General features: G+C 46.6%; 1 protein-coding gene across 1 annotated transcript; it reads left to right on the top strand.

The window, feature by feature from the left end:
* The first annotated feature begins 10,308 nt into the window (after window positions 1-10,308).
* On the top strand, window positions 10,309-11,098 carry LOC120667737. The gene is made up of 3 exons (XM_039947750.1): window positions 10,309-10,449; window positions 10,514-10,772; window positions 10,838-11,098. Exons 1-3 carry the CDS (start codon window positions 10,316-10,318, stop codon window positions 11,096-11,098), a joined length of 654 nt encoding a protein of 217 aa, XP_039803684.1. The 5' UTR covers window positions 10,309-10,315.
* Window positions 11,099-26,422: the final 15,324 nt, after the last annotated feature.

A 26,422-nucleotide genomic window follows, 5' to 3' on the forward strand; every position in this document is an offset into this window, starting at 1 on the left:
GTTCGGTTCGGTACCGGTCCTAACTGAAGGAACTGAATTTCAAGATGCAAAAAAAATAGGGGCACTGGGGCACTGGGGAGGTTATCGGAGCTGGGCGGGGTACTGAGCAGCCGAGCAGGGGAGGCTGGAGCTGGGTGGGGCACCAGGGAGGGTGACCGGGCACGCCGGAACAGGCCTGGCCGGGGCACTGGGGCGGGCACGGGCGGCCTAGCGCCGGGGGGACGGCCTCGTGGGCACTCAGTGGCGGCCTGGCAGGGCAGCCAGGCGGTGCCCGAACGGCGAATGCAGGCACCGGGCGGCAGGGAGCAGGAGGCTTGGCGCCGGGCGGGGCTGCGCTTGGGGGGGGGGGGGGGGGGGGCGTGCGCTCGCGCCAGGTGGGGAGAGGCGGCTTGAGGGCGGATGTGACGGTGGGGTGATTGGGAATTGGTAGGGGGATGGGGTGAAAAGGAGGGTTGGGGTTTCTACTTGGGCTGGCCATTTAGTTTGGTCTTTATTGGGCTAACCAAGCCCAAGAACCGAAATAACCAAAAAAATTTGGTTCCGCTCAAATGGGAACTAAATCAGAACCGAACTTTCTCGATTCCGGTTCTCGGTAAATTCGGTTCGGTTCTCGGTTCTTGGTAAATTTTGCCCAGCCTGACTTCCACATCTATTCATCCTCTATACCAACTACCAGTTGCGGGACCCACACGTTAAATTTTTTTATCTTTTATTTACCCCCGCCCCTACCCGTTGCGGTCGCCCCTGGAGCTTGCCGCCGCCCCCTGGATCTCGCGGCCGCCACGCTCGCCACCGCCCCTGGATCTGCTCGCGGCTGTCGCGCTCGCCGCTCGCCACATCGCTGCTGCCACCACCACGTACCCCTGGAGCTCGCTACTGCGCATCCTCGCCGCCGCCCCTGGAGCTCGTGGCCGCCTCGCACGTCGCCGCCCTTGGAGCTCGCGGCGCTCGTGGACGAGATCTGACGACGCTGTGGAGGTGGATTCCGTGGAGCTCCGCACGATGTCCTCGAAGTCGAGCCCGGACGACGCCGCGGAGGACTCCCCTGCCCTACGCCCTCCTCTTGCTCCTCCGCCGGCGAGATCCTGACGCGAGCCATAAGCGAGCTGCGAGGCACGGCGCCCTCTCCCCGGCTCCCTCCACCGGCGAGGCGTGAGGTGGGCAGCCCCCTCCCATGTCTTCTCTCTCCGGGCGCGGGCGGGAGGGCCAACGGTGGTTGGGGGCTGCGCGCATCGGGCGGGCGGGCCCCACACCCATATTGTTTCCTTGCTCTGGGAATAGCAGATGGGGGGAGGAACAGGAAAATAGCGTCCCCCCCCCTCAGTATCCCGCGGCGGACTTTTTTCGCTAAACCCGTACTGGAGGGAGCAGTAGCGGCTCCCTCCCAGTACCCGGTGCGGGTAGCCTTAAGGTTTGTTCGGTTGCACATGGATTCATTCTGAGTCGGGAATGATAGAAATAATAAGAGGCATAATAAGAAACCAGAATTTATTCTGGGTCAGAAACAACTTGTAACAAAATAAATCTATAATAAGTACAATAAGAGATTGGGTTAATTCCACTTTTTTAGACTCATGGATTGGTTCCCGATTTTCTATTGTAGCTATCATAAGTCTATTTTATTGTAATTTATTTTCTATCTGAAATAAATCTCAATTTTTTATTATATATTTTTATTATTTCTATCATTTTTGGTTCAAAATGAATCCATGTAAAACTGAACAAGTTCTTGTTTGGGGTTTGGGGGGCAGTGAGGAGGAGGGATTACCGGATTACCCCGGCCGGCACGGAAGGAATCTTGTACTTGGTTGCTCCTCTTCCCCAACCCGACGGTTCCACGGTTCCACCATACGTGCCCCCGCATCCAGCTAATCTGACCTGGTGATCGCCGGTTATCTTTATGGTATTAAACCATTGTACTTGCTTAGGCTGGAGACGAAGGGACGACGTCGGCGGTCGGCGGATGGATACAAGTTTCAGTTGTTCTTGAGTTCCTAAACAAAAACAAAAAAAATCAGGTGGCGTCCTGCAGCTTCTATTGAGAAACCCTAGGCTTCCATGGATAACCATGTTTGACTTCAACAGCAGATTAAACTAAACAAAAATTTGTGTTTCGTACTGGCCGGTCAAATTCCTGCTTACTTTACACACCTCCAGAGTTTACTTGTTACGAGACTATGGGCAGCAAAATCTTTGTTCAGTTTCCAAATTTTTTTGGGTTTTACTGTACCATTTTCGTTATTATTTGACAATTACTCCCTCCGTTCGGAAATGATCTACATATTTTGACTAGAGAAAGTCAAACTTTATAAACTTTGACTAATAATTAGTTAAATTATATGTATAATTAGTTTATAAAATTTATGTCAATACATATGTATTCAAAGAGGTTTTGAGATGACATTGAGTTATTCATAATTGACATTATATTCTAAGAGTGATTAATAAGTCAAACTTTACTTCGAATGACTTTCTCTAGTCAAAATATGTAGATCATTTCCGAACGGAGGGAGTAATATCCAATTATGAACTAATTACTCCATTTGAAAGATTCATCTAGTCATTTATAGTTGAACTGTGTAATTAGTTATTTTTCAACTACATTTAATACTTTATGAATGTGTCCGAAGATTCGATTTGATGGGTACTGCATGGAAATTTTTGAGAACTAAACAGGGTCTTAATAGAGTTTCCCCTGATCTTCTCAACTATTTTTTTCTTTACTTCTGTTGTTACTGGTTTTGTATTCTGTTCTGGTGCCGGGCTGCCGGCCATGAATGAGACGGCAGTTCTTGAAGGCGCCTGATCAACCCATCGTGGTTCAGTGCAGAGGCTGCCTGCAACGCCTGTCGCGAATCGACTGCCATGCTGGTAGTTGAGCTGAACATCGCCCCAAAGTTGATGGCTTAACTAAAATGACACGAAACCACGAGCATGGCCGAAAACATAGATATACAAAAGTCAAACTATCAGAGACACGTAGCATGTTCAAGAAGACCAGCAGATTTTAGCACAGTATTTTTTTTAATGCGCATAGGAGCAATGACTAGAGATTTCAAGAGATAAAAGTGCTCAATTTCGTCAAATGCAGTTGTACCTAGGGTTGAAAACGGTCGGGATAAATCATGTTCCGTTCCACCCTAATTTCTACATTTTACCCGCTCGATTTCGTATTTTCGGGCAAATACAAAATTAGTACGAAATACGGGATGTCAAATTCGAAAATGGGACGAAAACGGTTTGGCTTGTATCCTGATCGTTTCCGTATTTCCCATATTTATCGGGATATTCCGTTTTTACTAATTTGGTATATACCGTTTTACTATTATGTGTGTGGCTATGGCTATGAATTTGTTTAATCTTTTATAAGAGTGCGGCTTGTGAGTTACGACTATATATTGCACTACTATGTGTGTGGCTGTGAACTTATTTGTGAGGTTGTGAATTATTATCGTAGTTTACAATTACTTGTGTATTATCATTTGTCTATTGTTTTCATGTACTCATGTCCAGTTTGTTGGATAATTGAGGATCTTATGGGTTGGTGTGTTCCATTTCGCCGTAGACCGTTTATTTTCAATGCATATCCATTCGAATTGGTTCGTTTTCGATATCCCGTAAGTCCGTATTCATTTCCGTGTTCGACTATTCAGTTTTTGATATTGTTTTCGTATTAAAATGTAAAAGTGAAAACAGTTACGAGGTTATCCCGACCGATCCCGACCGCTTTCAACCCTAATTGCACCGCATCATTTTTTGGTGAGATTATTGGCCTATTGGGTAGGGCCAGTTGTTTAAGAGAGAAGTCCATTTACACCTTCCCTTAAACTATTCCCAACCTTATAATTACAAAACAGACATTCAACTACCAAAGCCGGAGAGAAATTTGGCCCTTTGTGTGGTTCAAAAGTGGTTTTGTTATATTTTGTAAAAGTAAAAAAAATCAAGTTTAAGCTAAAAAATTCATAAGTAATTTATTTATTTCTTTTAAAAATGAAATGGGTGCCAACGTTTTTTTAATAATGACCTATCTATTGGCACTCTACTCGTCACTACTCATCAGTTATTCGAATCCAATTTTTTCATACGATCATCGAATTTTTTCATAATCCCAATATTTATTATTTACTTATAGTTATGCCTATTATTTTTCAATAAATAATATCCAAATAGAACAAAAATGGATAGATAAAATTTTTGAAAACAATTTGGTACCAGTTTCATTTTTTTAGATTTAAAATGAATTAATATTGACATTTTGGACCTAGCCAGCTTTTTATTTTTTTTAAAATACAAAGTCACTTTTGAAACAACCCAAAGGTCAAATTTGTCCGGTTTCGATAGTTAGATCTCCCTTGTTATCTAGTTATGTAGTTGATGATTGAAAATCAAACTTTTGTGATTGTACTAGATGTAAACTAGATTTTCCCCATTTTTAATCCCATTGGAACGAAAACTTACTTCCCAAGTCTGTCCAAACCAAATAGCTCTTTTGTAGCATTAGTCCAGTTTCAATAGGAGTTTCATGGAGAGTTTTATGAAATTAAATATCATCACTTTTATGGAGAGTTTTATGACAAGGAGAGAGAAAGATGGAATTTCATTCGTCACCATAAAACTCATATGTCCTAGTTACCTAGGTCTCAATCTAAGTACTGTGCCATGAACTGTACACTGAGACTGGTTTTAAATTTAAAGATTGCTCATTACCCCTTTTATTTTTGATTTTTCTATTTTTGAGAGCATGGTTTGCTTTTCATCGTTACTTTCCCACGAGCTTGCAAAAAAGGCCACTAGATTTGAACCCATCACACTTGTCTGTCTAACATTCACACACATACACATACACATTAGAACCAATGGTAACTTGCTGTCGTCCCTTGCCCTTTTCTGCTTCACCGGCTCGCCCGCCGGCTGCTTATTACTAGTACTTCCAAATCATAAAATCATATCATCGTAGGCTATGAATTTCAATAGGAAAAATTAAAAGGCAGTCATGGCAGGCCCCAATCGATCACATACAGCCTCTCAACATTGCTTGTCCGTAATGGCGTAGTGACTTGATAACCAGTGCGCCACTTGGGCATCGGTTGGTCGAGCTCCAACTCCACGCCGATTTATTTATCTATATGGGATCCGCTGCTGACTTGACGTTAACGTGTCCGTAGCGGCCGGCTGGCCGGCCTAGCTTCAGTAAAGCCAATAAGTAGAACTTCAGTTACTACAATTTACAAAGGAAAAGGAAAGGCAGGCAAGGCAAGCGTTCGATCCGTCCAGATCACGGGTTTAGTAGCTTCGCTAATGCAATGGGCCGGTGATCTCGGCGATCGGCTCCAGTCGAGAAACGAACGCGGAGCTGATGTGATCAAGCGCTGCCGATCAACGCACGAACCCTCATTAATTCTCAGTACTGGCATCCACCGAGAAACCGTTCGTGCTGGTGTCCTGTCCGCCGCTACACTGCCGTGCGACCCGAATGCGGGCAGGCAAGGAGACGCGTTTACTACGGGCTGCTACTACTACAGAGGTGCATGTTCGGCCATGCTCCCTCGTCTCTCGCCGTCGAAAGTCAACGCTCCGATCGGGAGGAAGGGCAGGAACGAAGGGACTAGGGAGGCTACCCGTCGTCTACTACCGCCGCAATCGGTGTACGAGTCGACGCCAGAAATGCCAAAAAGAAGGGTGAAAAAAAAAGAGGAAGCTCGAAAGTCGAAACTGCCTCATCGGAGCCTCCTCAGGTGTTCAAACTTGAAACTCACTTGAGAGCGGCCGCTTTTGAGCCCGCAACAACAAAGCGGCTTTGCAGGCGCCCCCGCTTTGTCGCGCGCCGCGCGTCTTTTGAGACACCGAGACGGCGCTGCTGCGTGCCTGCGCCCTCGCCCCCCCCCCCCCCCAAAGCAGGAGAGTTTTACATATATATATCATTATAAAAGATAGCTTCGACGTTCATGTCACTAAAAAATTTGGTGATATCTCTATGTCATCGTGTTTTTTCGTTTTGATCTACATACCATTTTAGACGGAAGGGGTACTAACAGAGGGCAACAGAGCTGCAAAAAGACCATTATACCCATTAGTGCCAAAAAATGTTTAACTCTCTCCTCTCAATGACGAGCGGGCCCCACTTTTATCTTCTTCTTCCTCCCACACCATCCGCATGATCCCTGACGGCGCATCTTCTTCTTCCTCGCCGCGCCGCGCCGCACCCCCGCCCGCCCCCTCCTCGGCGCGGCCGCGCGACCGCCCCGCCCTGGCCGTCATCGCTGCGGCTGTCCTCGTGGCGGCCCTGCCCCGGTCGTACTCGCCATGGCCGCCCTAGCCATCCACGCAGCGGTCGCGCCCGCCCTGGCTGCGCGGCCGCCCCACCCGGCCGTCCTCGCGGTGGCCGGCCGCCGCGCTGCCTTGGCCGCACGACGCCCCCGCTCCGCCCGCCCTCGCCGCAGCCCCGCCCCGGCCGTCCTCGCGGTGGCCGCGCGGCGGCCCCGCCGCGCCCGCCCTGGCCGCGCGTCCCCGCCCTCGCCGTGCTGCCCTGCGCGCGCCCGCCCTTGCTGGCGCCATGCCCATGTGCGCGCCCATGCCGTGGACATCGACACTGGCGACGGCGAAGCACGCCGCCACGGCCGCGCACGCACGCCCTGGCCGCGTGGCGCCCCGCCCCGGCGGACCTCCCCGAGACTGCCCTCACCGCGCGGCGCCCGCCCTGGCCGCCCCGCCACACCCCGCCCCGCCCCGGCGGAGCTCGCACATCCTCGCTGCGCGGTGGCCCTGCCCCGGCTGTGCTCCCCGCGCCTCACCGCGGCCGCCCCGCCCCGGCCGCCCTGGGCGCGGCCCCAGGCCTCGCTGCGTTGCACTGGCCGTGCGGTGGCCCCGCCCTGGCCGTTCTCATCGCCACCACCCGGGAGCTGGGCGAGCGAGGGAGGACGTGAGGATGCGAGCCAGGGAGGGAGCGACAGGGGGCAGGTTGCTGGGGAGTTGGGCGGCGCCGGTGACTACGTCGCGGCGGACCTCGACGAGGGTGGGGCAGATGAGAGATGAGGGGTAAGATAGTCATTTCCATATATGGGTCCTACCAGTCAGGACCCAATTCTAATAGAATGTGGACGGAATGGTATCTAGGTTAAAACGAAAAAACGATGACATAGAAGTATCACCAAACTTTTTAGTGGTATCTACGTCGGGGTTATCTTTTGTAATGGTAAGTAAAACACTCCGAAAGCAGCGGCACGTGCGCGGGTGACCGCGGAGCGCCGGAGCGCAGCGCACAGTGCGCACTAGCCGGAAAAGGCACGGGGGCGCCTGCCGCTGGCCGAGCCGCTGATGCGAGCAGCGAAGCCGCGGCGGGGCGTGGGCGCGCCACGGCCGGGGCAATTGTTGGCTCCTGGAGCTTCGCGTGACGGCAGGCTTAGGCCTGGTGGGCTGGCCTTGGTAAATGAAAGCCCACCAACGATCTGGCCAGCCTGTTGGTCCCTTTTAGTTCGGCTGGAGCCCAGTACGAAGCAAATCAAGCACCCCTCTCCAAAAAATCAAGCCCACTACGATCCATCATCCAGCATTCCCGATTTCGGAATTTCTATCTCTCTCCCGGTTGTTTCTGTGCTTTGATTTCACTCGTTTTTTGTACGGCACATTGTATTTACATTCGTGCAGGCGCTTCTAGTGGGCCCATTGTTTTCTGTCTATGTCGGCCCATTTGCTTTCTATCTGCTCATTTTGATTCACTCGTCACTGCGGTTTTTTTTTATTTTTTTTTATTTTTTATTTCCGTTTTTTACAAAAATATATTTTTGACATGGAAATTTACAGAAATATACCCCGGCCGCCCCGCTGCTAGGCGGCCGGGACCTGGCCGCCCGGCTGCCGGGCGGCAGGGGTTTATCTGCAAAAAAAGAGAAAAAAAATTGCAGACAGGTCCCTGAGAACCGGCCGCCTGGCAGCCGGGCGGCCGGCCCCCCCACCCAATATAAGGGTGTTGGCTGCCCTTCCCCCCTCATTTGCCTTGCTAAAAATCCAGAAAAAAGAAAAGAGAGGGAGGGAGGGAGAGGAGGGGTGAGGGAGATGCAAAGCGGCGAAACCCTGTCGGATTTTCAAGCCGGCGACTTTAGGTAACTAAAATTTTCCATATTTTATAAAATAGATTATATTGTAATTATTTTTTTGAAACAGTAGATTACCAATCAGTTCAATTATTGTTAGGAGTGATTAGTGGTACATTTAGGTGCATTTACTTATAGTGATTAGTGTTGATATAGTACATTAAGTGTTAGATTTAGTATTAGAAAAAACTAGAAAATTATTAGAGAAGTATTAGAAAATGCAAGATAATATTAGAAAATTGTAGAAAATGTTATAAAATTGTAAAAAATTGTAGAAAATGTTAGAAAATTGTAGAAAATTATAGAAAATTGTAGAGAATGTTAGAAAATTGTAGATAATGTTAGAAAATTATAAAAAATTATAGAAACTATTTTGTTGAAACAGTAGATTAGCAATCATTTTAATTATTATTAGGACTGATTAGTGGTACATTTAGGTGTAGTTAATTGTAGTGATTAGCGTTGATATAGTACATTAAGTGTTAGATTTAGTATTAGAAAATACTAGAAAATTGTTAGAGAAGTATTAGAAAATGCAAGATAATATTAGAAAATTGTAGAAAATGTTAGAAAATTGTAGAAAATTATAGAAAATTGTAGAGAATGTTAGAAAATTATAAAAAAATATAGAAACTATTTTGTTGAAACAGTAGATTAGCAATCATTTTAATTATTATTAGGACTGATTAGTGGTACATTTAGGTGTAGTTAATTGTAGTGATTAGCATTGATATAGTACATTAGCAATCTAATTAATTAATCTTAAAAATTGGAAGATAATATTAGAAAATTTCTAAAATGTTACAAAATATTAGAAATTATTATTAATGGTTAGAAAATCTTATAAATTATTTAGGAAATATAAGGAAATATTAAAAATATTTAGATGTGTGTGATTGTATTGTATTGTTTTGATCTTACGTGGTAGGTATGGCCGGGGTTACTCCTGCGTTGCTGCACCAAGAACTAAACGTGCTGCATCCACGTCCACCTGCAGAGTTGGTTGCTGTAGACCCACGATGGGTGCCCAGGTGATATGTCGTATATTTTCTGTTTTTATCCGTTATACATTTCGTTATATAATGTATTAACATTTGAGCACTGTATGATGCAGGCTGAGCGAGGCAGGTCTTCTCACAGTGGCTTGTCTTACTGAGAGTGCTTTGGTGAAGCTAGACAGGTCTCTACTTTCAGCTCTCATTGACAGATGGAGACCTGAGACACACACGTTCCACCTCCCTTGTGGGGAGATGGCACCGACCCTGCAGGACGTTGCGATGCTGCTTGGTCTTCCTATCACCGGAGACGCTGTTGGGCCCCGCGTGGTACCTTCTACGTGGCTAGAGGATCTCGAGGAACGTTTTGCAGGTGTTGCCACCACGATTGATCCTGAAGATTTCAATGAGCACCCACAGTCGAAAGGCCCTTCCAAGTCATGGCTCCTACAGTTTCAGGTACAATTTCGTACAAAACGATGTGTTGATGTATTTTATGGCTTTGAAATAACTCATGTGTTTCTTATTCTCAATATTCGTACTTCATTGTAGCCGGATCTGTTGGCAGCCCATGCTGATGACTACAGCGTGACTAGATCACTCGAGGCATACCTGTTGTGGTTATTTGGGTACATCCTGTTCAACAACTCACATGGGCACTGTGTGGATAGGGTGCTTCTGCCATACGCACAGGAGATCGCCGATGCAGATGAGGATGCCATACCCTTATATAGTTGGGGTTCAGCGGCTCTTGCATGCACATATCGGGGACTCTGCAAGGCATCACAGCAGAATGGTAGGAATGCTGTCCTAACGGGGTGCCCAATTCTGCTACAGCTTTGGTCTTACGAGAGGATTGTGATCGGTCGTCCCATGATTGACCAGTCACCGTACACGTCGGATATGTACAGTGACATGGAGGACGGCAGACCCACCATGGGGACTCTCTGGTACTCTCGACTGGTATGGACCCGATAAAAATTTATATTCTATGCGTACTATGGTCATACATTGTTCCCTCAATACCTTTCTTATGGACACATAATTTTTATTTTTGCAGATAATATGGGCACATATACAGACCCGGCGGTCTTATCCTGTGTTTGTTGCCGAATTTGATCGATTGACCCCAGAAGACATTGTGTGGGAGTCATACAGTCCTTCGGCTATAGCCGCACGTGCACCGCTGGGGATATCTTCATGTGCACACAGGACCAGGTCCTATGGATGACTACTGCAGCTTTGGTGTATGACGTTGCAGTTGAGGCCCACTGCCCGGATAGAGTCATGAGGCAGTTCGGTCGACGCCAGTCTTTCCCTGTGTCTTCAGCGTTGGATCGTGTTCAGCACCACGATCATAGGTAACAAAAATGTATGAGCACCCATGTACTAATAACGTGAAACTAATTTCTATTTAACATGCAGTTTATCAAGGGCTGGGCATCCTTTCTCGACAATGTGGGTCACTAGATTACAACCATGGGTGGCTGCGTGGGATGATGCAGACGAGCAGTTGGCTGAGGATACCGGTCCACACACTGAGCCTTCGTTTCGGGCGTACCTGATCTGGTACGAACTGAAGACTCGTTGCCATTTGACGTATGTTGACATGCATCCACAGCCGCATGTTGCGACTTCGCAGGATCGCTATGCACGACACAGGGATGAGGCATTAGCTGGGGCGGTGAGTAAATATTGACGGCATTTTTGATCTTTTAATATTTGTATACTAAATTTTTTTGGTTGCAGTTCGAGGCATGCAGGCTGCTTGAATTAGATTGCTCACTGAATGTAATGAGGATTCATGGCGGGTCTACGATGAGCGTGCCGGCACAACTCGAGGCCTGGACCACTCAACGTGATAGAGCCCGAGGTATGCTTCAGGCCTTTGGTACGCGGACGGAGTACGATTATTCCTACGGATCGTCGCATGCGTCGACGTCGGTTCCTTGTGGTCCCGCATGGCAGCAACCTCCCTTTTACCACCGACAGACAGAAGGTATGGTGTGATATTTACCGATCCGTATGTTTATATGCATTATTTAAATACGACTCCACACAGGGTACGGGTACCCCGGTTCTCAGCCCTATGGAGGCCCAGGTGCCTCGCAAGGGGCTCTATTTCATGGAACCCAGTTTACCTCTATGCCACATATTGGAGGGACTTTAGGTAAATATGTGGTGCATAATTTTATTTGTTTATGTTTTATGGTCGAAGGCTCATACGTTATTATTTATACTTAGGTTCACAACAGTTCACCGGAGCGTTCCCGTCTTTGTATCACCCTATGCCGTCACCAGAAGGATATGAAGGAGCTTCTTCCTGTCCACCACTACCACCTCCTCCAACACAGGGTACGTACAATAATTTGTACAGAATTGCATTCACCTTTTGAATGTTATTTAAATTTTTTTTTGTGATCTGTAGGGTGGTCTGAAGACAACGCCGCGGCCTCCTTGGACGAGTTTACACGGTTGTTTGCTACGCCTGCCCAGGACAATGATCCCAGCTTGCATACACCTCTGGCTCAGTTACGCCGTCCTGCCAGAAACGTGGGGCCACCGGAATGTCATAGCTACCCTACAGATCACGTATACGCACAACGTAAGAGAGGTCGGAATGGTAGGGGTCGTTAGTTGTTTCCACTTGTTTCTCCGGCAGCATTATGGACTGTTTCGATTGTTCGGATTATGATTGTTTATGATTATAGTAGTTTACTTGTCATTTGTTTCTATAGATATTATTGATATGAACTTGTTATGTTTGTTGGTTCCATAATGCTCGTGAAATAAGGGAATCTCTTGCGAATTTTTTCCGTGATTTAATGAAGGACAAGTTAGTTGCGGGAGGAGTTAGCGGCCGAGATCCCGCCGACGATGACGACGACTACCGCATACAGAGTAAACTTCGTGACACGCTCGTATAGCTCAAAATAGGGACCATAGTGTATCTATCTGCGAGTACGAGATCACAGGTTGCCACTGCTCAGCACGGCGATCATGGGTTTCGCATATGTCGCATTGTTTGCCCAGACAAACGTGACAAAAGACGACAGCCCAATAGTAGTGCCCTTTCACCATTTCAAAAAGATGTGACAACACGGCATCCACACCTGCTCACATTCAAAGCAGTCTCTCGGGCGAGGACGATGGAACTGTCATTCTACAGCGAAGGTCTGTGGCGTGTAGTGGGGAAGGCGGCATCTAGGCACGATCGACCGAGCGGCAGCGATGCAGTACTGTGAGTCTGCATGCACTTAGATGCTCTGCATGCACAGAGATGCATCGAGTAGTCAGTTTGATAATTGAATCTAGCCTTTTCAGTGTTCGGTCAGCTAGCCTCTTCACTGTGTTGTCATGTAGTCTTTTCAGGTCCATTTACACTCCACACTCCGGGTATCAGACCTTTGTGCGTCTATAAATACTCCGAAGTTTGTGAACTCCCAGCAGCACTCAAACAACAAAGCTCCTTGTATACCCAATGTCTGGAGGTGGGTCTAGCGGGAAGAATTACTACGTTTTTGGGAAAGGAAAAGGGGGAAGAAAGGGAGACCCCATAATATGGGAGGGGCCTCTTGGACCTGATTCCTTTCCAGAACCAGTGTTTGAGTTTCCGCCACAGCACAAGAGTGATTTTACCAATGAAACTCCTCTACGACAATACGATAACCGTAGAGAACTGTGGCCAAAATGCAGATATGGTGAGGGCTGCTTAGTGCAGATGTGCACCGACGGGATGGATGGCGGTCGGCGTTTCTTCAAATGCCCACACGCATGGGTAATACTCGGTTGTTTTATTTCTTTATCTTCGTTGAGATACCTTACATGAAATTTATTTAGCAGTCTTCAGATGCTCCAGAAAACTGTGGTTTTACCAGATGGGTCGATCCTGCACCAATTGATTCAGTTCAGAAGTTCATCGAGTACCTTCAGATAAAGATCTTTGATCTGGAATGCAAGGTAAACCATTACGAGGAATTGAGCGAGAGTAACAAAGACGATGAAGATGATGATACCAGCAATGCTGCCGCATCACAGGATGAACCATGCACTATTCCTTACTGTAACTGCCCTTGTCACAAGAAGAAGGGCCTTGCCCCTCCGGCACCACCGCCTGCACCACCTGCAATGGGTGGATACTGCGGAGAAGGTTCAACGCAGTTTGCTACGTGGGGGTACGGCTACTAGGACTACCTATTGCTAGTCACATGCTGCATCGTTGTGTTTTTCTAAATTACCTAAGGCATGTTAGCTTAGTTCAGAATCTGTATACCGTAGTTGCAACGGGTTCTGCCATGCCACTGCATGTCTAATGTGTGTTTCATTAATGTTGTATTATGATGTAATTCCTATGGTTTATATTGTGTAATGCAGTTTTTAGTTTTTAATTCTTACCGTTATATTTGATGTGTGGTTCACAGTATTCAAGTCTCCTGAAAATGTCCGAAAATATTAAAGGCAAGTTCGAAGATTCACTAGATTGCTTGTGCGTGCGTGGCACCTCGGCGCCGTGATCTGTGGCGCCAAGACGTGTTATCTCGGCGCCACATATTACAGCGTCCACCCCCAGGGTCTATTTCTGCAAAAAGTTAGAAAAAGGACACATATGTGAAATTATTTCGCGAAAAGGACTAAATTGCAAAAAAAAAAATGACGGCCGCCCCGCAGCCGAGCGGCCTGGGAGGCCAGCCGCCAGCCGCCGGGCGGCCGGTTCCCAGGGACCTGTCTGCAATTTGTTTTCGTCTTTTTTTTTGCAGGTAAGCCCCTTCCGCCCGGCAGCCGGGCGGCCAGGTCCCGCCCGCCCGGCAGCGGGGCGGTCGGGGTATATTTCTGTAAATTTCCATATCGAAAATATATTTTTGTAAAAAACGGAAATAAAAAATATAAAAATAAAAAAACCACCTCGTCACTCCTGGGTCGGACGCAGTATGTGGACATGGGCGGACATCTGTACACCAATAATTTTGACAAAAAAATCCTAGATATTATGTATATACATTTATGTATACTAACAATAGGGCTAGATTTTGTACATTGCTGTCCAAACGAGAGAAACAGCCCACTTCTCGACCAAATTTCCCACCCTTCTATCTTGGGCTGGCCCAAGAAGGCCCTGCACTGCCGCTCGGCAATGCGGCATACAACCAGACGCACGGAGTTGGAACAGATGGGGAGCGATCCCAATTTGCTTCTCTCCTCTTTCTCCCAATGAACGTAGTGATGAAAGATTTAGCAAAACGAAGAATATTGCAGAGCTTTCAATTTAACTTGTTGAAATAGATTTGCATAATATACTCATTTGTCTACGAGCTTCTAAAATTAGTGGTTTTTATGGTTAAAATTAGTGTTGTTGTTACTTGTTTCAATAGCATGTGTTGAAAGGGGTATTTTCAGCTATGAACTTTGTGAAAAACAAGTTAATAAATAGCATGGGTGATCAATACTTGAATAATTGCTTGGTTACATTTATTGAGAAGGATTTTTTTTTCTACGTGTCATTGATGAAGACATTATCACTCATTTCCGCAAGCCGCCTCTTCGAGTTAATATGTATTTTTTCTTCATTATTTGATAGTTCAAAAATATTGTATGGATAATGGATTATGCAACTACGGTACGGTTCATATAACTTTTGTTTTCATGCTACTTTATTTGGTGGATGTTATGGTTGTTTGATCCACTAATATGTATGTACACCTAATGTTAAATTCCTGCGTCCGCCCCTTAGAGCTGCTAGAGCGGTGGAATACTGCAATAAGAGGATTTTTCACTTTCCAAATGGAGATCGTAATGATTCGCAAATTGGATGATCCAAATAATAATTGAGGCGCGGAGCCAATTTACTAGAGTTTTTGCACATCAAATAGACAAATGCACGTAACTGATCAGACTGCATGAACATCAGTGGCAAAAATCTAGAGATCAACTACAGTGATCGGTGTTGAATTATATATTAGTGGTCTTATGTTTCATTGTATACAACATGATTCAGTTTGGTATTCACTTCTGAATCTAATGTTTTCAGGGCTGTGGTTCAGTCTGTAATGCTGTTCTCATGCATGTTTCAGTTTTCAGTTTATGCAACGCTATCAACTATCATTATTTCATTATTTAGTTTAGTATAGTCAACACTACGAGTGTTTGGCAGTGTCGTGGTTCTTTAGGCTCAGTACTCAAGCTAGTACCTGTCTCCCTTTCGGTAGCAGCTCATTCCTAAATATAATTTCGTTTAATGACCTTTGTGTTGTGCGATGTTATCTGTTCATTTCCTCTGTTTAACTACTACACCTGTGCTTCTACACTCCCTTGCTGCTTCTTGACTCTCGAGTGCCTCTAGTGTAACTTCTATAAGTTACACGATTTATGAGTTAGGTTCATTTGGTTAATCTATCGCCTACAAGAGGGCAAGAGGCAGGATCACGTGGGAGTTGTGGTGGAATAAATCTGAGTTATTTTCCTCTTCATTCCACACGGTTTTCCGTTCATTCCCTATTGTGCTGTGTAACTTGAGTGATAGAAATAGCTGTATCATCTACTTTTTCATATTTGCTATATTAGTGATGTGGCAGGATTTCATTGGTCCAAGAAGTGATTGATAAGTGAATACAAAATCACTCGAATGACATGTAGCAACTCCCGACGATTTCCTTGCTTCCAGCCACTACTGGATGCCCCTAGTTTGCCGAGTGCCTAGAGCACTCGGCAAAACACCAAATGCACTCGGTAAAACTAACATACCTCACACGACAACCTAACTACCTAAGACTCAACAAAGTCGTGTTTGCTGAGTGTTTTTCATCGGGTACTCGACAAAGACTATACTAAGAAGAGAATTGCAGGAACACTCTTCGAAAGTTCCCACTTTTCTTACTTGCAAAAAGAAGAAAATTTCTAGCAAACTAGTGAAACCTACAATCAATAATGCATGCCCCATCAGTAAAAAAAAAAGAAGTATACAGGTAGAGGTCGAGATTCAAACCTTGACGGGTAAAGTCATGCCCTCTTGCTTGACTCCACGGCCACACTGATGCTACTTTTCCAGCAGCCTCCTGAATTCCTGAAAGAGTCCCACTAATTCAAGATACGGCCGGCGTTACTATCATGAGGGCGGCATCTCAGCAGTGTAGTGTACTGCCGACCCCACGGGGTACTATTTTCCTATGGCGGCGTGGTGGAAGCTACGAAAACGAAAGCCTCTCCGAAGAAACAACATGCATGCAACCACTTGCATTGTTTACAACAATTAGTAAGGATTGTTTAAGGTAACACCAGGTACTACGTACCATGTACCATGCTTCAATTGTGGCGACCGCAACAGTCAGTCCTCGGTCGCGACTGAGCTGTCGATGACTGGCAACCATCAAACCGTACGATTTTACTATTAGCAAATGGGTACTATGATATCGTGCATCTGTACGATGAACTTGCCACCACTTGTGCTATTTCTTTTGAACAAATTTTCTCGACGCGGCTACTGCTGGAAAGGTGTAGCGGTTTTCAGACACCCGAGTGCGCCAGAGTGCCAGGCGCTAGTTGGGATCAGAGCTTGATTTATTTGTAAATAAAAAAAAATTAGGATAGGTAGCGTTAAGACCGGTACCAGTACCACCCTCACGGCTTTTCATCAAGAAAAAGTGCTCCCCAATATAGAAAATATAAAGGGAACGTATCTAGTGCAAATCATGGTCTTTGTGAAAACTCGTGTAAACCACAGCAAAAATATTATTTAAATTCACCAAAACAATCACACATGTAGATGATATGATGATACGCAATCTTGTAAAATATTTTGTCCAAACTCGACTTTGTTTGTGAGATATAAAAATAACAAATTTTAAGCCAGAAAGCTGTCCAGATGATTTGTTAGAAATTTGTTATTTTTATATCTCACAAATAAAGTCGAGTTTGGACAAGATATTTTATAAGATTGTGTATCATCATATCATCTACATGTGTGATTTTTTTGATGAATTTAGACGACTTTTTTGTCGTGATTTGCACGGGTTTTCACGGAGTTGTGGTTTGCACCAGATATGTTGCCAAATATAAAAGAGCATCATTGAACCTCGGCTATGCTTTGAGGATTTCTTTTAATAAAAATAGTCTCATAAATTCGCTCCCGTGAGGATTCAAACCCAAATCTCTGTTGGATGCTACTGAGACACTCTTACCACTATACTAGAAATCCTTTCACATATATCTGTAAATATCATGCCTGTCCTCTCTCAGCATACGAAGGTAGAATGGATCACGTATTCTAGCCCGGCCGGCAGCTTCCGCCTTCCAGGTACGAGCCACCAGCAGATCAATGACTGATGGCAGATGATGCCATTCCGTTTGCACCTTGGATTTGTTCAAGCCTCTTCGACACCTGTACGAAGTAGCAAGTCTGCACTGTATCCTCATCCTCCCCAAAAAGGAGCGAGTCTGTAAGCCCATGCACCGTACACATACATGAAATATTAAATGTAGTTGAAAAAATAACTAATTATACAGTTTAATTGTAAATGACGAGATGAATCTTTTAAGTCTAATTAGTCTATGATTGGATATTAATTGTCAAATAACAACGAAAATATTACAGTTCCCGAATCCAAAAAATTTCACGAACTAAACTGGGCCTCATCGGAGAAACGAAACCATATCTCCTGAATGCCGACAAGTGATGGTTTTATTACAGCATGGGCCGGCACCTGAACCGGTGCATTGTGCCGTGCCGTGCCGAAGATCTAGGTGAGGCGAATCCGGCTGCTGGTTGGCTCCTAGCGCCGCCGTGGCTGTGTGCATGCCTATGCATGCTTGTGCGCCGCTCCGGTCCATTCAATTCGCAAGGCGTATCAAGCCATATGTCAGGTGCACAAAATTTCAAATCGTCGAGTCCGGTTGCTAATACTCTCGTGTACATGTTGTCAATGACAGTTTAAGCAAATTTCGCTACAGTTAAACCCGCTAACGAAGATCTGGAGACGTTTTGGAATTTGGATTTGTAACATGATATGCGTGCAATAAGACTGTCTCCAAGGCCCCGAATCAAAATAGGAGAGGCATTCCACAGTTTGGGTCGCGTACAATAAAAAAGTCCCTTCTCCAAAATATCCTTTCTCCAACAGCGAAACGCAAAATTTCACCCTCCACACCGCGCCACCTCCTCCCCCGCCGCACCGGCGGCTACCCACCACGTCGCCGCGGACCCACTGCCCCGACCGCTCCTCGCTGTGCCAATGGCTCCCATCTGCGCCGCCGTGGACCCACCGCCCCGGCCGCTCCCCGCCGTGCCACTGAGGACCCATCGGCCCGACAGCTCCTTGCCGCGTCGATGGCTCCCCACCGGGCCGAAGCGGACCTGCCACCCCGACTGCTCCTCAACACGCCACCACGGACCTGCAACGGTCCCACCTGCAGCGGCCCGCCACGGACGGCGTCGTGGAGATAGTGGGGACGCAAATAAGCATCTCGTCTCGCACTGTAGGTAAAATAGGTACCATGTTTGCATCTTCCGGTGGAGTGGTTTTTTGGTAGGCAAAACACTGTGATGCATTTTGGGTTTGGGTCACGGTTTGTGTGCACGGTTGGAGACAATCTAAGGTTGGTCCATATCGGCCGAATCTTCCAAAGAAGGTACAAAGTGGCTGTGTGACATAGTTGGTTGACACAATTAGCTTGATTTTATTATAAAAGAGGACTGTTTACTTTGTGGCTATATGAATTTTATCATTATACATGGTGAAAATCTGCTCCTAGTCGTTAATTTTGTATTTTGGTACGATGCGTGTGCATATGCAGCCTAGACACTATGGAAGCATTTGGTTACCTGGCTAGCTCCTAACTAGGCTTCCCTAGAAACAAGGAACCCATGTTTGGTCACCTATTTAGACCCCCTAGCCAGGCTCCACAAGTGCAAGGGAGACGCCTTATCTAGGCTTGTAGAGAACGCCCTAAAGCGTTTCGCTCCGTAGATACATTTATCCCGAGATGCTCACCTTTGGTTGAGAAGAAGATATATGGCCTATTTGGGAGCTCTCTGTTCAAAAAGAGCTGTTCCACTCCCTCAACTCCACTCCCCACCTAAGTTCTCCACTCCATCAATTTTAGACCAACATGATTGGGAGAGTTCTACTCCAAAAAAGAACAACTCTGCCAAATGGATTCCAACAATCAGCCACACTTGCTGCAGCTCTGCTCCAATCTCTCCAATCGGGTTGGTTCTACTCCTACTCCCGTCGGCCGTTGCTGCCAGAGGGCGGGCGGCGTAGGGGAGCACGTCACCATGGGGGAAGCGAGGCGGGGCACCGACAGGGGAGGGATGTGCACTGCTGGTGGTGGAGACAAGGCACGACATCGACACAGAAGAGGGAGGTGCGGCTCCCGGTCGGGAGATGGAGGCGGCAGCGCCTGGCTGGATGGAGGCGGCGCCGCCCACAAGGGAGAGGAAGGCTGAGGGCGCGAGGAACTCGGCGAGCGGTGGTGGGAGTGGAGTTCTTCGTCCACGGCGATGACCATGGTGGGCGAGGGGAGGTCTGTGGAGGGGGCTCGACGGAGGTGAGCTCGATGGGGGCGCGGCGGAGGGGAGCTCGGTGGAGTGGTTGACCAAGAGTCAGAGACGGGAATAGAAGAGATGAAGGGTTACTTTGTGTAATGGATGACATGGTGGGTAATTTATCCCAACTCCAGATTCTGGTGGAGCACCTTTGGAGGAGCTCCAGTTTTTTGGTGGAGTGGAGTAATGCTGCCTATGATGTTTGAGTTTTTTTTATGGAGTGTAGTCAAATTTTGTGGAGCAGAGTGCTCCCAAACAGATCCATAGGATTCAGAATGAGAAATATGGACTTTTGCATAGCTAAGATTAATGGTTAAAAAAGTGTTTTGGAGGTTTTTTTTTGAGGTAGTGTTTTGGAGGCTTGGCAGCCCCTAAATGGCTAAATCTTATGCAACGTGAGGGAGAAAATTATCTTGCAAGTGCTTCCACTAGCCTCTACTCCTCTGACTACCCGACGTGCATCCATCAACAACCGCGCAAGCAACAATAGGCAGGACGCTGCCACCCACTGATTCCTCGCGCCCGGTTTGATTTCCTGGTACGGAGGCTGCGTAGGCATGGTACTCTGAACTCAACATCGGGACCTTACACAAATGCAGATCCGACCGCCGGGCGCTTCCCCAGGTGCACTGAACCTGAAACCTTTCCAGGTTTAGCAACCACCGGCGCCAAACCGCGGGCTCCGCCCACACCACCACAGCGAAGTCCGGGGGCCACCGTCGCTGACGTGCGGGGCCGCGCTGCCGTGGAAGCGGAGGCAAATATATACTCTGGATTCAGGCCTGGTGGGTACCCGTGCTGTGCTGACGCCGCGTTTGCTATATCTGAAGCTCCCCTGAGCGCGCCTTGGGTGGCACCATGCAGGCGATGCCGCCGCAGGAACCGGCGGCGATGGACGGGGGCAAGGTGGCGGCGCTGCTGGCCGCGGCGGCCGCGCTGCTGCTGCTGCTCCCGCTGGCGCTGCCCCCGCTGCCGCCGCCCCCGGCGCAGCTGCTGCTCGTCCCCGTCGTCATGCTGCTGCTCGTGGTGTCCCTCGCCTTCTACCCCGCCGCGAGCGGCGGCGGCGGCGGCGTCAGCGGCAACCTCGCCGCCGCGGACCACGGGTCGTCGTTCGGGGCTGGGGAGCAGCCTGGACCCCCGCACCTGTGCTGAGCAGCCATGTCGACGCAGGAGTCTCGAGAGAAATGTACAGGGTAATCTAGGACTGGTACCATGAAACAAGAAGTAGAAAGGTTTTCCATTGATGCGTAAAGAGTGTGTGCTCGGTGGTTCTTCTTCCATTTCTCATTCTCATCGGGTGAGTGACCTCGCTGATTTCGATCATGATGTGTATGCTGCTGCTACATCTCGACGTTGACGCACCTCTGGCGGTGTTCCTTTTCATTTCCCGGTTAGCGTCAGATCATGGTGGATGGGTTTCCGGATCGGAGGATCGGAACTGCACAATTTGTGGGAGATGAATCATGGCCAGCAATCTGGCCTCGATGACACGACGAGTGTGCTTGGTCTTTGTTCGCGACTCGCGAGGCCAGATCTCATCTGACACGCGCCAATGCTTCTGGCGCTTGAGGCGCGTTGCTCGCACCAGGTGGCCTGAGGCTCGGACAACGAGCTGTGCACTCTCTCTCTCTCCTCCCCTGTGAGTGTGCGTGAGAGAGACTGAAACGGCAAACAAACATGTAACTATAGACGGCCAAACAGGCCGCCCGACCGCAGTGTTGGTTTTACGGTTGACCGTTCGCAAACAATCTCACGGTCAATTTTCCATTCCAGTGATTCACGTGGTGGATCACACCTCAAGCAGCCAGCAGGCTCTATCTTTTCCTCTGATTCCTTGCGTCCTCTCTCCTCTTACGACTCCCGCTCTCTCTCTCTTCGCTACTGCATCTACTAATCCCGCAGCGCTTGGGCGGAGCGGCGGCGGGGGCGCGGGCGCGGGCGCGGGAGGCGGCGGCGGCAGCCCAGCGGCGGGCTCCCCGGGGCGAACACCGTGTGCACTCCCTGAGCTCCGTTCCCTCCCGGCGCTCCCTGAGCTCCGTTCGCGGAGGCCGCGGAGCTCCGCTCGCGGCGCGGCAGCACGCTCCTTGACGGCGACCTCCTCGGCGGCGGGGCCGGCGGCGAGAGGCGCGGCGGCGCTCGCCACCAGCGCCGGCCCCGGCCAGATTCAGGTTTTTTTTTTCTTTGCATACAAAATTTTTTTAAAAAATATTAGCCGAGTTTTTTTATTTGGATGTACATTTTTTGTTTCTTACATTTGATAAATTTCTCTCTGTCAAAATTTTTCTCGTAAATTTTTTTTATCTCACCAATTTGTTTCTTGAAATTTTTTCTACCCACCAAATTTTCACTTGAAAAATTATTTGACTCATAAAAAATGTCTGAATTTATTTTTCTCAGAAAACGACAAAAAAATTTCTAAAAACGGAAAAAAATTGCTGTCGGAAAATCGACCGTACGGAGCCATCCCGTACGGTCGACCGTAAACTAGCCATGCCCCCGCCCGACCCAGGACGGCAAGGTACGGGCCGTTTCGTTACGGTCACGTAAACAGGTCTTGCCAGGTCGGCCGACGTACCGCATCACCACCGGGCACAAGGGAGTTTTTTTTATTTTTTTATTATTTATTTTTTGATTTTTCAAAAATATATATCTCAAGATTTTTTTTACAGATCTGACCACCTTTCGCCATACATACCGCCAGATGAAACGGCGGCAGGGACACTGTAGCGATGTTATCGCCGGTTTATGCGGCGGAATAATTCTGACCTCGGCAGCTCATTTTCAAAAAAAAATCATAACTAATTTATATGAATTTGTATGGAAATAAACTTTATATTAAAATTGTAGATCTCGACGAGATCTACAACTTTGTAGTTCAAACTTTTTTCATTTGGAGCCATTTTGGTGCTCAAATAATCGATAAATGCTCTAGATCTAAAATTTAATTTTGGATCTAAAGCTTGTGACAATTATTTGAGCACCGAGATGGCTTTGAATGAAATAATTTTGAACTAAAAAGTTGTAGATCTCGTTGAGATTTATAATTTTCATATAAAGTTTATCTCCATCCAAGTTCATATAAATTAGTTATGATTTTTTGAAAGTGAGCTGTCCAGTGTTCAGACCAAAATTTGAATTTTAGATCTGAAATTTGTGTCGATTATTTGAGCACCACGATGGCTCCAAATGGAAAAAGTTTGAACTACAAAGTTGTAGATCTCGTCGAGATCTACAATTTTTATATAAATTTATCTCCATCCAAATTTATATAAATTAGTTATGATTTTTTTAAAGTGACCTGCCCAGGTCAGAAAAATTTCGCTGGATGAACCGGCGATGTACAGTGCCCCTACCGCCGGCGGTATGCACATAACGCCAGTTAAACTGGCGACAGGTGGCCAGATCTGCAAAAATATTTTGAGGTATATATTTTTGAAAAATCAAAAAATAAATAATATAAAAATAAAAAACTCGGGCACGAGGTAATCATTCTGGCCCGGGATGACAAGCCTGGCGAGCTGTGGCGATCTGCTAACCGCCTAGCCCAAGAGAGATTGGAAGGTTAGAGTCGAGAGGCTGGGCCCGGGCGACCGGCGTGGGCCGGGGCCGGAGTGGAGGTCGGAGAGGCGGCCGCTGGGCCGAGGGTGGCGTGGAGAGAGCGGAGTGGCGGCAGCATGGTCGCGTGGGTGTGCCGGTGGTCATGAAGACGAACCGAACGGCTGGTGGCACTGTGGCAGGCATGAAGATGCACGAGAGGTGCGATGGCCGGCGGTAGATGTGGCGAGAAGAATGTTAGGGTTTCGCCATATCTACTTAAAAACATGTAGTTTTTTTTTTTGCGAAAGAGAGAGATCTATTGCTTAATCATGAGCGTTTACATCTTGAGTGACGCAGCGCTCAACACAAAAGGGAACCCGATCGTGCCATACTGCGCTATGGTTCAAACGCACAGCGAGCTGTGCAAGTTCATGAGCTAAGACATTCGACTCTCTCCCTATGTGATGGAACACTACCCTGGGAAGCTTCCGTGCCGCCTCTAGCGCCTCCTGAATGACGAACGCGTAGGACGTTCCTTGGGACGTCGGCTTGGAGAGATAATTGACGACCGTGGAACAGTCGGACTCCAAAATCGTAGGAAGTGGAGTCCATTCAGCCGCTAGACCCAGACCTTCTCTGCATGCTTGTGCTTCAACCTCCTCCGCCGATCCAGCTCCAGTGATGACCTTCCATGCCGATACCAGGACCGAGCCAGGTTGGTCTCTAATGGCCACGCCAATGCCTGCTTTCCCTGTCTGCTCCAGAAACGCACCATCTACACTCACCTTTATCCAGCCCTCCTCCGGCATGCGCCACGGCCTCTTGCGCCGGAAGCCTGGACTCGGCGAGGGGTTGCATGAGGAGCCAGTTGCATGCTTACCTTTGTCATCTGCCATTGGTGCACTTGGGCTGGACAGGGCTTCCCAGTAGGATGACAGAAAACGCACCGACGCGGCACCCTGGATCCACCGGCCGGCGTGTGTCCATTCATGTAGTTTTATAACCATTCAAATCAAAATACAATTGTACCATCATGTTCATTACAACAAAAATTTCAAAAGAAGATCTCAATTGAGTATTTTTATCGAAAGTGAAGTTACTTTAAAAATAAATTTTACTTCCTCTATCATATAAATTAGTCACAAGTTACTTCTTACCATATATTATTGATAAATTAGTTAGGTTTTCTGTTCATAAGTTACATTTCACGTACCATTAAGTTACATTTTCTAACATTCATGGTTTACGATATTACTTTTTGTTAACATTTTTAGAGTATAAGTTACTTTCACTACTACAAAAACAATTTTTAGGGACGGGTAAAAACCTATTTTTAGGGACAGACGTGATACCCGTCCCTACTTTTCGCAGCTATTAATCGGATTTGTAGGGACGGGTAATATGACCGCCACTACAAATAATTTGTAGGGGCGGGTCATGGGCTGAGCCCATGACCTGTCCCTACAAATCATTTTCTAGAACATGAAAAAATACAAAAAATTTACAAACAGTAAAATAAGAAAAAAAATCCCTACTAATCAGCCACCACCACAAGCCCCTCTCCTATCGAGTTATAATTTTTTTGACGAGATATGCATACTTGCGTAAACCGAGATTCGAACCGCCTACCTCAAGCCTCGTGCATACCTTTCTTACCACCACACTATACAATCACTTATGACTCTTTAGAGTATGCTATTTTTTATATTAATTCTGAAAGTGATTTGTAGGGGCGGGTGGTGGCACCACCCGCCCCTAAAAATATTTTTCTATTTTATCTGAAAATTTATTTAATTATTTACATATAGCAAAATAAATAAAAAAATATGAAACTTCTACACTATGGTTATTGTGAACTATAGAAACATAAAAAATATGCCAAATATATTTTAATGTATATAAAGGTTAAGATTGTGGAAAATTTAAAGTATAACTTGAGTTATATGAGATAGTATATAGTTATAGCTATTAGAGAACTTGTAATAATTTTTTGGATCATTAGATGATCTCAAATGAAAAAGTTGTCAACTACAAAGTTTTAGATATCGTAATTCTCTATAATTTTGGTATAAAGTTTGACTTCATCCAAATTTATATGAAAAAGTTATGAACTTTTTGCGTAGAACCATTAGTAGGGGCGGGCCATGCCATCACCCGCCCCTAGAAATAGATTTGTAGGAACGGGTGAGGCCATGACCCGCCCCTACAAATGCCACCATTTTTAGGGTGGTTCATGATGTCACCCGCCCCTAAAAATGCTCTTTTTAGGGGCGGGTGAAGCCATGAACCGCCCCTAAAATACTTTTCTAGGGACGGGTCGGATGTTACAGTAACCCCACTCTATTTGTAGCAATGGGTGGAATTTTAGTCTGCCCCTAAAAAAATAGGGGCGTTCCTACAAATCATTTTTGTAGTAGTGTTTTCTTTGTACAGGTATGGATCACAAAGTTACTTTTTCTAGTATTCATGATTACAATGTTAACCTTTCTGGATTGCAAATCAACCAACTTTCTTTTTTCCTGAAACGTGGTGGGATCAGACTTTTCATTTTGGAAAATCTTGAGGCCTCTCTATTTAAGACTAAATGGAGAGGACTCTCCATTTAATTTTTTATATATTATATATTGACTTTTATAGAGTTTCGAACTTGTGGTGTTCGTAATGAGGACCCAGAAGATAGAATATTGGCACAGAACTGTATACCCAACTCGAATTTTATATCCAAACTGCTAGATGATTATTGCAATATTTTGATGACGGGTCCCAGTGGCGGACCCAGCCCTAGAGCCACTAGGGCTATGGCTGTAGTCTTAGCCCTTAAGTACAGTGGATAAAATATTTTTTTTTCTATAGCCAAGCAAAAATAGATGTGTATAATGTAATGGCCCTAGTCTTTGGTGAAGCGCCCCTGGCCTCACTAGTTCAATGAAGTGGTGACACTTGAAACTTTAGCCATTAGTCCACCATTGCAGCAGATCCAGAGCTTGAGTGAACGGAATCAAACAGCACAGACTGACTCCAACAAGGCTGGCAATTTTGAGGGGCAAATAGATAATTACCTCGCGTGAACAGTGTAGAAGAGGTAAGCCATTTGGTGCTGTCTCCAACAGATATTGCATTCATATTGCAAGAGCCCCCAGATTTGCCTAGCAGGAGAGAGAGAATCCATTTTTACCTCACCTCTCTCTTCACATTGCAAAATGCCTACTCATTTCTCTTCTGTTGGAGACTGATTTTATGATGCACAGTGCAAATGGAGA

Source organism: Panicum virgatum, chromosome 3N (genome assembly GCF_016808335.1).
Source record: "Panicum virgatum strain AP13 chromosome 3N, P.virgatum_v5, whole genome shotgun sequence".
Lineage (NCBI taxonomy): Eukaryota > Viridiplantae > Streptophyta > Magnoliopsida > Poales > Poaceae > Panicum > Panicum virgatum.